The following is a 12,646-nucleotide window of genomic DNA, read 5'->3' as shown; positions in this document are numbered from 1 at the left end:
CTTCCTCCGTCAGTCAGCTTGCACAAGAACTCTGGCTTGTAGCAGGCACCTGAGGTCTCATCGCCACCTTTGGTGGGGAGAGGCAGCTGCCTCCTCCCCACCTGAACCTCTCTCCTCAGAGGTGGGCTGGACTGGCATTCCGAGCCCAAGTGCTCCTCAGACTTAAATACAGGCACCCAGCATTCCTTGAGACACATCCCCTTCTAATTGGCCGGGGCTATATCTGCATCCATGTTCTCATCTATTGGATCAGTGTGAAACATCAAGAAACCCAGAGCACACTGAGCAGACCTCACTAATCAATCACTGCTCTCTGTTAAGCAGACAGCGCTGCATTTGCCTGTTTACTTCTCTGTCAAGCAGAAAAGGCAAAAACAATATATACTCCCTAGCACATACCTAGGAGGGTGCTTTTTTTTTTTTTTTTCTGGATTTGTGGTTGATATTCTGTCTCTATCATTTAAAATACACATATGATATAAATTATAGACCCCTTATTTCTTTGTAAGTGGGCAAACTTACAAAATTTGCAGGGAATCAAATAATAATTTTCCACACTGTATGTGAACCTAGGCTTAAGGATAGCTGTTAAGTTGTTTTTTTACATGGTGCTTATAGTTATGAAAAATGGATGCTAGTCTCTTCTTTGTTGCATTTTATTTGCATACTGTTACTGTGATAAATAGAAAGACTGCCCAATCTAACCTGGGCATAAACAAGTTTGTCTGTACGTGCTGAAACACACCCCTAAGCAAAGTTTCCAGGTCATACAAAGCTCCACAGAATTATTCCAAGAATGGCCCTATCCACAGACAGGTATGGTCTTAAGCCACGTACACACGGTTGGAGAATCCGTCGGAATGCGTCTTATCGGACCGTGTCGTCAGATAATACGACAACATGTTGGAAATATTTCCCGACCAACTGGGCCGGTCGGACGTAATCCGATCATGTGTAGAGAATTTTGATTGGACCAAGTGCCACGCATGCTCAGATCAAATTCCTACATCAAAGCTATTGGCTACTAGCCTGAATCTAGTCCCATCGTAACGAAATTACGTCATCACGTTCTGAAAGATCGGATTTTTCCACAACTTAGTCCGACCGTGTGTATGCAACAGTTTCCGACGGATTTGGTTGGCAGAATCTCCGACCGTGTGTACAGGGGCTTACAATATCTATCAGCGCATCCATTCAATATACAGCTGGATTTATGGTAGCCATCTGAGCATCTTTCCTGATTACCACCTATTTAGGTTTAAAAATTAATCTGACCAGACCAGTTTTGTATAGAGCTAAATTTCTGTTTCCCATTGGACTGCTTAGTGCGAGCCATTTCTGTGCTTCTTTTACTTCAAACTCAACTTAAGCTCTGTGCAATACTCTGCCTGAACTCTGTGGGAAACTGCACCTTCCCTGTTAAAAACCAAGGGTCACATGTTCTTTGTGTTCAATGGGTCACTTTCTCACAGAGTTCAAAGCAAACCTGTAATCAAAAATTACCTATATGAGATGCAGTTTTTAAAACATTGAAAACAGCAGTTTTGTTTTTCTGAATCCCACCTACAGTATATCTACCTGTAGATCCTGCCAGTAGTATTTTTGCACCTTTTAGAACAAGTCAAGCTGTCCAGCAAAAGTCGCAGCTGTAGGGGTTGGAACCAACCATACAGCACTGTCGGGGCTGCTTACAGCGCTCTGCTTTTATTCATGTAGCTTAAACCTTCTTTTCCATTTAAAATGTCCATCTAAGCCAGGGGTATGAAAATAGCGGACCTCCAGCTGTTGCAAAACTTCAAGTCCCATCATGTGTGTCATGCTTGTGGCTGTTGCTATGCCTCATGGGACTTGTAGTTCTGCAACAGCTGGAGGTCCGCTAATTGCATATCCCTGATCTAAGCCCTTGTACACATTTTGTCCGAAACTTGTGTTGCATACACGCGGTCGAACAAAGTTGTCGTAAAATCCGATCGTATAACGTGATGACGTTATTTCGTTACGACGGGACTACGTTCAGGCTAGTAGCTAATAGCTTTGGTCTAGGAATTTGATCTGAGCATGCGTGGCACTTTGTCTGATCAGAATTCTCTACACACAAAGTCCAATCGGATCATGTTGTCGGAAAGTTTTATAGCCCAGCTCTAAAACTTTGTCCGTCGGATATTCCAACGTAAACAGTCCGCTGGAGCCCACACACAGTCGAATGTCAGATTAACATGTTCCGATCGGACATTTTCCATCCGAATGTCCGACCATGTGTACAAGGGCTAAGACTACACTGTCCATAGGTGGGACAATAGTAATGGTAGGATCAACAGGTAATAAAGCTATATTATACAAAAAAAAAAAGACCTCTCAGTGGGATTTTAAAGGGCATCAACAACTTCAAATATAAATGTAAAATAATAAGCTTTATTGGTACAAGTTAAAATTGTTATCCATATACAGTACAATGTTAAAATAATACATGTGGTTACAGCAAATTGGTAAGAGAGAAAGCACAGATGACTATCTATGTCTGTCAGCCCATATGTTGGTGGGAAAAGAAATTACCCAACACGTTTCGAATATGACATGTTATAGCTTTCTTCTTCAGGGGAAAATGATTATAAACATAGTTATCCATGAGGATAGAGCTAATTAAGCACAGGACCGCATCATATAAAATCCAAAAGGTAAAAGGCAGCATTGCTGCTCCCAGACACTCGCACTCATACTCCACCTACAGATACCCCAGCTCAGCATAATAGAGGTCTTTTATAGACCCCTAAGACTGGCCTGAGGGACCAACTCTCTAGTACACTCCTTGGAATATCTACTCACTTTGTACTATCTCATCAAACTACCAAATACTGTAAATAGGAGCTGGATGAATTTCAACCTTCTTCTCTCCCCTTTTGTGATTTATCCAAGTCTGAGCGCTTATAGCCCTCCCCAGAGCACCCCTAAGCAATTCCACCAATGTATGCAACCTAAATTTGTCTTCTTTACAAAGACGGGGTGCAACTTCCTGTGGGACACCCTCCTCCCCCAGTGGGTGAGGGGATGAGAGCTTTGGCGCCCCTACCTGGTGGTTCTCTGGTGACATGCAGCTGCAAAGTACCTTTTCCCTTTGGATTTTAAATGATCCGGTCCTGTGCTTAATTATCTCTACCCTCATGGATAACTATATTGATAATCATTTTTCCCTGAAGAAGAAAGCTATAACATGTAAAATTCTAAACGTGTTGGGTAACTTCTGTTCCCACTAATATATGGGCTGACAGACATAGATGGTTGTCTGTGCTTACACTCTTACCAATTTGCTGTAACCTCATCTATTGTTTTAACATTGTATATGGATCACAATTTTAACTTGTACCAATAAAGCTTATTATTAATTTACAATTATATTTGTATATAAGTTGTTGATGCCCTTTAAAATTCCACTGAGAGATGTCATTTTTTTTTTTAGTGTTCTGTATCTAGGGATGTGGGCACTCTACTCCCCCCTATAAACAACAATTTAACCCTAAAGCTATGTTATGGAGGGACTCATAAAAACAAAAATGTCTGTGTTAATGCCAGTGGCAAATTATCACATGTGATTTTTGTTTTTACCCATAGTTTACTTTAACCAAAGCATTACATATGAATAAAATATACTGACATAGACCATGTCCTATTTTGTTTCTAAATTATTTTTATTGAAAAAAATGAAATTTTTAACAAAAGTTTTAAAGTAGTACATTGAGTAACAGAGTACAGAGATTGACAGTAATGGATGCAGAGGGAGAAAGCAGATTATGGGAAGCAGTCCTGAGGTCCCAGAGGTGCCAGAAGAGCGGAAGTAGACTAAGCAGCTGCATTGAGGCACAAGTTTATTGGACTGTTTCTGCTACAGGGTGAAAAGTAAGCTAATCAGGGCTGGCTCAAGACATTGTGCCCCCCCACCAAAGAAAAATCACGCCCACCAAGAGGCCTCCACATTCATAATTTTATATCATGATAATTTAAACTAAAATTACATTTATCAGGAAGTCAATTTGCATGCATCAGCACCTTGTCTATATGCAAAACTATATGACATATCAAATCGAAACCACAAACTCCATATCACAGACTCCCCTCCCTCGCCCCATCACGGCCTCCCCTCATCACAGACCTTCCCATCATAGATTCCCCCATCACAGACTCCCCTTATTACAGACCATCCCATCACAGATTCCCCCCATCACAGATCCCTCCATCACAGACTCCTTTCCATTACAGACTCCCCTCATCACAGAGCCCCCCCCTCAATCACAGACCCCTCCACCTCAGACCCCCCTCATCACAGACCCCCCATCAGTCTTCCATCTATACTGCAGACTGCCCCTTCCATAAGATAGCAGCACTCCCCCTCCCATACTTTATTTACACATGATGGGTGTCCATTTGCCACCTCTCCTAAAGTCCTGCCTGGGTCCAATGGACCGAGCAGGACCCATGGTAGGGCCGACCCTAAAGTTAATGTCATCACTCCCACTGGGCTTTCTTCCAGATAGTGCAAATCCAGGTGTGGGAACAATATAACATGTATGCAAGAGTCTGCTAGGGGAAGTCGAGGTAGGAGGGGGAGGGTAATGGGGGGGGGGATTTAAATATGGAAGCCATGAAAGAGAGGGGATGGGAGGAGATAAGTAGCAGTGTAGGGTGATTGTTAGGTGTGAAAGAGAGAGGTTATGGGGAATAGGAGGTAAGGGGTAAAATATAAAAGCTCCAGGAATGCAAGAATGGTGGGGAGGTTAACAGGTCCCCACACCCCAGCAAGGGAGACCACAAGCTCCCAAGAGAACCAATTTAGGACGGTTGGAGGTTATTTTGATTTTCAGTGTTGTAGGATCAAGTATTTGGCTGCGTTTAGCAAATGAGGTAATAACAAATGTTTGTATTGTTTAATGGTCATGGTAGTATGGTGCAGTAGGAATGGAGCGGGATGAAAAGGTAGGGTGATGGTAGTAATATTGTATCAAGCAAGAATGGTTGAATCCCCAGGTAGTGCCACCATATGTGTAGAAGGGAACCAGTGGAGTTCTAAGATCACTAACATGTGTCTGGGATGTCTGCTGGTATGTGGTGCAGAACAGTGGGAGCATGGTACCATCTAGAGCTAAGCTTGCAATTATTCCCCTAAATATTTAATTAATGTTGATAGATCTTTTCTGGGATAAAGTGTTAATGCAATCCCACTCATTCTCAATAAAGTCTTGATTGAGGTCTGTTTCCCAATCTCAAGAATAGGGAAAGTCTTTTGGAGACAAGAGTTGAAACAGGTTACTATAAATTATCAAAATTAAATGAGAAAGGGAGTCTGAGGAGACATACAGTACAAAGGTTCAAAAGGCATATGGGAGTGTGCATAGTGGTGTCTATATTGTTTAAGAGTTTAGAAAGTGTTGGATTTAAAAGTGCATACAATATGCAATGGGTTGTTCTTATTACCGTATATACTCGAGTATAGGCCGACCCGAATATAAGCCGAGGTCCCCAATTTACCCCCAAAAAACTGGAAAAAATTATTGACTCGTGTATAAGCCGAGGGTGAGACATGCCTGTCCATCCCTGTGTGTCGTCCATCCCTGTGTGTGTCCATGCATCCGTGTGTGTGTGTGTCCATGCATCCGTGTGTGTGTGTGTGTGTGTCCATGCATCCGTGTGTGTGTGTGTGTGTCCATGCATCCGTGTGTGTGTGTGTCCATCCATCCCTGTGTGTGTGCATGCATCCGTGTGTGTGTGTGTGTGTGTGTGTGTGTCCATGCATCCGTGTGTGTCCATCCATCCCTGTGTGTGCATGCATCCGTGTGTGTGTGTGTGTGTGTGTGTGTGTGTGTGTGTGTGTGTGTGTGTGTGTGTGTGTGTGTGTGTCCGTGCAGCCTACCTGTGTCCAGCCTGCCTGTGTCCGTCCAGCCTGTGTCCGTCCCGGCCTGCGTCCCGTCCCGGCCTGCGTCCCGTCCCGGCCTGCGTCCCGGCCTGCGTCCCGTCCCGGCCTGCGTCCCGGCCTGCGTCCCGCAGCTCTTCGTCGGTGGCCATTCTAGGATTCAAAAGCCGCGCCTCCGTCGGTGATAGGCGGAACACTCAATTTCCCACTGACTGCTGGGAAATTGAGTGTTCCGCCTATCGGATGTCCGTGATAGGCGGAACACTCAATTTCCCAGCAGTCAGTGGTCCGCCTATCATGGACGTCCGCTCATCCTCATACTACGGACGAGGATGAGAGGACGTCCGTGATAGGCGGAACACAGACTGCTGGGAAATTCAGTGTTCCGCCTATCACAGGCGAAGGCGGAGACGGAGGCGCGGCCTTTGAATCCTAGAATGGCCGCTGTCTGTCTGCTCGACACGCTGATCGGGCAGACAGACAGCGATGACTCGAGTATAAGCCGAGGGGGGCACTTTCAGCCTCAAAAAAGAGGCTGAAAATCTCGGCTTATACTCGAGTATATACGGTAAATGCATTAAGACCATTTAAGTTATGAAAAGTGCCATTGTCAAAAACTTTCGGACTGCCAGTATAGGATGTGAATGCTGTTTGGTCAGAAATGGTGTCAGGGGCTATATCAGAGATTGCTACTTTTTTTACAGACTGTAATGAATGCTTTTAAAAATGCTCCTATGGTAGTATGGGAGGTTATGGAAGTGAATAGGTATATCCCAGGAGTTGACTGGGATTTTTGAAAGCAGTTAGTTCAATATGGGTCCAGTTTTTAGTATTTGGATGTTCCAATCCACTATGCGCGTGAGAGGGCAGACCCAATAATATATATTTAAATGTCAGGGAAGCCAATGCCTACTAAGTGTGTAGGCCTAGTGGAAGTATGCATTATAATTCTGGGTGGTTTGTGGTTCCACAGGAATCTACAGAACATTACTTGAATATTGCAAAAGAAGGTGTTGGGGAGATGTATAGATATGGTTTGGAATTGCTGTAGATGCCTTGGTAAAGCATTAATAATTAGAATGGGGCCTCTTCCAAACTAGAAAATCGACAAGTAATCCCAAGTGTTCTGGTCCTCTATGGTGTGGGTGAGGATAGGGAGGTGGTTGAAGGTTCAAATGGTAGCTGGATACCTAGGTACGTAATGGCTTAAGGGTGGCCATTTTTTATTTTAACTCTATTGAATCCCATGTGAGGACTCTAAAAGATATCTAAGCTACATTTCTAAAGCAAATTTGTTTCTGTGTGGCCAATGACAAATAGAGAATAGAAATATTGAAATCGAAAAAAAATCGAAAAAAAAAAGGAATAATTTCATGCATGCTTGTTTCTTAAAGCACACTGTGTGTACCGACTGTTATAATTCTTCTTGTAAAAAGTCCATCAATGTGAGGTATAATTGCTCCATCCAACCGGTTTCAAATAGATAAGATGACAAAACCACATATCTGTGGATCAGACTGTCACAGACATTCCTAGACAGTATACAATGTATATCACAGGAGAAATGCTGCATGCCCATGTTCAATTTGTATTGGCTGATCACAATGGTTTTTCCTGCAACAATTCCCTCCTTGTCATTCTGATCATGCCCACATGACCCATTGCTTTCTTATGTCTGTGGCTAGCTTTAAACAAATGCACTTTCCAATGTAATTTTTTATTTTTTTTGTTATTCAGGAGCTCTTTGAATCGGATGGAGATGATCCTCTCTCATCAAACATTGATGTTGTCCTTCAGAAATGGCTGCAAGAAAATTGGACTGCAAAAATCTGTGAGGTATTGTAGGTGTATGTGTTGTTTTTACTTGGCTCCATTAGCATCTAAATGTCCTTCATTGGGACCTGAAAATGATGAATTGGAAAGTATAGAAAATATAATCAGTTTATACAAGAGTACACTATGTATTTACCTCAGTGTAAAATAGGGATGAGCTTTGTGTTCGACTCGAACACCGGCTGTTCGTCCCCATTCGGTGAATACTGAACGTTATGGGCCATTTGCGCCAAATTCGTGTGGTGCTCAAGGCCCACAATGCATTGCGCCATCGCATATTTCACTTTTTTTTTCACTTTAATCGTCATTAAAATCAGTGCTTCCAAAAAAACTGCAGTTTTTAAAAACAAATTTGGCATTGACCCATGTCCCCTGGGGCAGGAGTCGGGTCCTCAAACTCTTTTTAGGACAATATCTTATTAGCCATTAAAATTAGCACTTTTTATTTCAAACGTTCGAGTCCCATAGACAATAGGATTCTTAAGTTCGCAATTTTCGGTCTGGTCGAAAGTTCTGATGCGAACCGAACCAGGGGGTGTTCGGCTCATTCCTAGTGTAAAACAGAAGTATTAAAAGTCACATCAGGGAGCTGATTTACTGTAGAAAGCTGACCTGAATGTAGACCTGTTAAAACCAGGAAGAAGCAGAGTGACCACCAGACATGTGCAATTCGTTTAGTTCCAAATTAGTTTTTTAACTAATTTAGACAAATTTGTTCATTCGGAAATATCCAAATTTTTTGAATTTCCAAAAATTTTTCGAAAACCAAAAATTCGGAATTAGAAAATCTAAAAATTGGAAATCTTGTAAAATCGGAAATTTGAAAGTTTGGAAATTTGAAAATCCGAAATTTTGGAAATTCGAAAATCTGAAATAATAACTAACTAATAATAACTTAACTATTATTAACTATTAAATTATAGATATTTGAATTTCCTTTCAAATTTGGCGGTTAGTGAATGTATTGAATACAAATTTTGAATTCCTTGCACTTTACACATAAATTATTTTTTAGTTTATATATTTTATATTTTATTTTTATTTTATTTTATATTTTATTTTTATTGGACTTTGCACTTTATGCATTTCATCTTTAATTAGTCTGAGGATTTTTTCAGCATGTGGAATTTATGTTTATATTATATGGTCTCCACTACATATTTATCACTATTTAATCATCACCATTTTATTTTGTTTGTTCACTAAGATGTATATTATCATCATTATGTCATTCTAGTCATGAAGGATGTGTGCAGGATCACATATAATTCTTTATATTAATGTTATTGCTATTTGGTGATTTGTGATCACTGTTGGATCCCACGTCATTTCCACATTTATTATATTTTTCCAGGTTTTAGTTCATTTTAGTAGCGCAGAGGTCTTTCCACTTAGCATTCAACTAATACGAATTTATCCGAAGTTACGAATTATCTGTAATAAGGAACGCTGTATCTAAACGAATGGAACATAACAAATTAATAATAAATATTAATAATAATAAAAATGTATTATTATTAATAATAATTATTATTGCGTTTTGTTTCATTTCCGTTCCATTTCCGAATTTTAGAATTTTCTAATTCAGAACTTTTCATTTCCGAATTTTCAAACTTACAAATTCGAATTTATGAATTTAGAATTTCAGAATTTTCAAATTTACGAATTCCAAATTTTCGAATTTATGAATTTTTTGAGATTTAGAATAAAAAAAACAAAAAAAAAAAAGATTAAAGAAAACAAACAAATTTTTCGGCTGTGCGCATGTCTAATGACCACACTGACTAACAGATGTCTGTGCATCACAAGAACAACTACCCAAAATGACAAATCCTTTGGAAGGTAAAATTGTAAACATATATGTATTTCATATGTTCATGTAGCTGTTTGCCTGGAGTTCTACTTAAAGCCTAAACTAAAGGTACATACATGATTTTGTTTTTTTCATTGAGCCATCTGAATCAATTCCCCCATCCACATATTCAAAGTGGATGAGGTAATCCTCCCTCCTGTACTTTTGTATTCTGATAGCGGGGAAGACTCCCTCTGACAGGGTAATTGAGCAGGAGGTGATCAGTAGTTCTACCACAGTGGTCACACATGGATCGAACTTTAGCCAGTCCCTGCTGACTTGGCCAAATTTTAATCCATATATGGCCAGCCTAAAGCCTCATACACACGATCTGACTTTGTACAAACTTTCCCGTGGACTTTTGTACAAAGGGCGTAGTCCACAAGTTTGTATTGCATACACACGATCTGACTTTTTAGGCAACAAAACACGAACGTAGTGACGTACTGACGACACTTCAAAAGAGGATGTTCAATTATTCCAGCGCCACCTTTGGTCAACTTCTATATTGTTGTCTGATCTTTTGCATTGCTTCTGAGCATGCGTGTTTGTACCTTGTACAAAAGTCCGATGGTTTTGCATACACACGATCGGACTTTTCTCCATCGGACTTATGTTGTCAAAAAGTTTGTCTGTTCGCACAGCCAACAAAAGTCAGATGAAAACGGAAAAAGTTTGTCCGATGGGGCATACACACGGTCAGATCTTGCTACAAAACAGCTCATTTGAATGTTTGTTGTCAAAAAGTCTGATCGTGTGTACGGGCCTTAAGGCTAGCAGTAAACAGCTTGAAATTCAGACAGATGGCAGCCCTGCTGGAACCACCCAATGCCACAAAAGTCGATTTAAAAACAACACATCTGAAAATGATTGGTTGAATAGTGATTGCGTCAAATCAGATGTTGTCATTGTTCAGGTATCCAGACAGCTGCAGGTCCAAAAGGCATGAAAGATAAAAATTCAGAATTGCAGACTTCACTGACTATGTTCTGTACATGTCTGGCTGGTATGTTATTGCGCTTTTCTCACCACAACATTCGAGAGTTTGGGTTAAATTAAGTGCAAAATACATATTAGCATATTTCTTCCAATAAGATAATTCATTTATGTAACTTTATCTTTTCAGAGTCCAACAAAAGACAGGAATACATACAAGATCTGTGTATCTGAAGAGGGATCCTTAAATGAAAGCCTGTGGATTACAGAAAGAAGTGTGGAAGGCTTCAGGCAGATCTATAGAATCATATGCAGGGTAAGGGTTAAACTGTTAACCACTTCAGCCCTGGAGAATTTTACCCTCTTCCTTATCAGAGCACTTTTTGCGATTCGCCACTGTGTCGCTTTAACTGACAATTGCACGGTCGTGCAATGTTGTACCCAACAAAATTGACGTCCTTTTTTTTCCCCCCACAAATAGAGCTTTCTTTTGGTGGTATTTGATCACCTCTGCGGTTTTTATTTTTTGTGCTATAAACAAAAAAAGAGCGACAATTTTGAAATAAAACCAATATTTTTTACTTTTGCTATAATAAATATCCCTCAAAAATGTATAAAAAAACATTATTTTTCCTCAGTTTAGGCTGCTATTAATTCTTCTACATATTTTTGGTAAAAAAAAAACACAAAAAGCGTATATTGATTGGTTTGCGCAAAATTTATAGCGTCTACAAAACGGGAGATAGTTTTATGGCATTTTTAGTTTACATTTATTTTTTATTAGTAATGGCGATGATCTGCAATTTTTATCGGGACTGTGATATTATGGCGGACGGATCGGATACTTTTGACACTATTTAGCCAGAGCGCCCGCCTGCAACACCGCTTCCTAAATGGGATGTCCCTGTACGCCCTCTTGCCTACCAGTGTCATTTTGCCGACGTAAAACGGTGTGTGCTGGTCAGTAAGTGGTTACAGGATAAGTTCACCTTTTTTCCCCCCAAAATTCTAGCTCCCCTATGTACCAATATAGCCCTAATGTACGTACTTTGCAAAAAAATAAAACAGCTTTCCATGTATTCTTTACAGGCATGTCTCTCTCTTTTCATAGCTGTTTAAACACACTGCTTCTGCTGATCTCATTAGTACACACCCTGCATCATCTACCCTCAGCTGGTCAACTCCTTCCTGTGTCATGACCTAAAGTCTGCCCAGGAAGTAAGGCAGAAGTAATCGAGCAGTGTGTTTAAACAACTTTGAAGAGTGAGGCATGTCTGTGTAGAATACATGGAAAGCTGTTTTTTTGTATTAATGCTATATTGGTACATAGGGGAGCTTGAATTTAGAAAAAAAAGGTGAACTTAGCCTATAATCTCTGCTAAGTGACATATTGGCATTTGGTAGAACACTGTGGCTTTTTATGCAGAGATTACATCTTTGTTTATCGGGATCCAGTGCCACCCTATTTACCCATATATTCATATCATTCGAATTATAGTATAAATATACAGTAGTCAAAGACAAATTTTAACAAAAAGTTCTGTTCTTTTTCAGGAGTATCAAGATTTAAAAATATTCACAACCTTAGAAGAAGCAGAAATAGAGGAAGACAGACAGTTCTTTGAAGCCATTGGAATCAACCCAGATACGTTTATAGATGTAAGAAATATAGACTCTGCCTTTGCTAAATGTGATCATACAGTCTGAGATTGCAGCATGGGGGAAATTGAAAGATTTGCATAATAGCTGTCAGCATGCACCTGACTCTGTTATTGCAAGTGAAGTCTGGGAAGGAGAAAAAGCAACTTGGGAGCAACTTCCTTTGTCTTCCCAGCTTCTCTGTGTGCAAATCCAGTAACTTCCAGTTGCAGCACAATACAGTGGAACCTTGGTTTACAAGTAACGCGGTTAACGAGCGTTTTGGAAGACGAGCAACTTTTTTTTTTTAAAGATTCTGACTCGGTTTGCGAGTGTTTTGCAAAACGAGCAGAATTCAAGCTAATGGGGTGTGCAGTACCGCATTTGGCCAGAGGTGCTGCGGCGCCAGCGACACTCGGAACGGTTCGGAGCCGTTCGGAAATACTCAAAACTACTTGGAAATCCTGGGAATCACTCAGAAATACTCA

General features: G+C 40.5%; 1 protein-coding gene across 1 annotated transcript in view; it reads left to right on the top strand.

The window, feature by feature from the left end:
* Nucleotides 1–12,646, top strand: part of LOC143983624 (uncharacterized) — a 167,492-nt gene that overhangs the window by 114,408 nt on the left and 40,438 nt on the right. Inside the window, exons 8-10 of the mRNA XM_077483587.1 lie at nucleotides 7,637–7,735; nucleotides 10,711–10,836; nucleotides 12,075–12,179. Of these exons, the coding sequence (XP_077339713.1) occupies nucleotides 7,637–7,735; nucleotides 10,711–10,836; nucleotides 12,075–12,179 (330 nt within the window). The remainder of the gene's footprint in view (nucleotides 1–7,636; nucleotides 7,736–10,710; nucleotides 10,837–12,074; nucleotides 12,180–12,646) is intronic.

Source organism: Lithobates pipiens, unplaced genomic scaffold (genome assembly GCF_037356315.1).
Source record: "Lithobates pipiens isolate NorthernLeopardFrog02 unplaced genomic scaffold, aLitPip1_a1.2 Scaffold_1, whole genome shotgun sequence".
Lineage (NCBI taxonomy): Eukaryota > Metazoa > Chordata > Amphibia > Anura > Ranidae > Lithobates > Lithobates pipiens.
The sequence above is the reverse complement of the archived record's forward strand: the minus strand, read 5'-3'. Positions and strand labels throughout refer to the sequence as shown.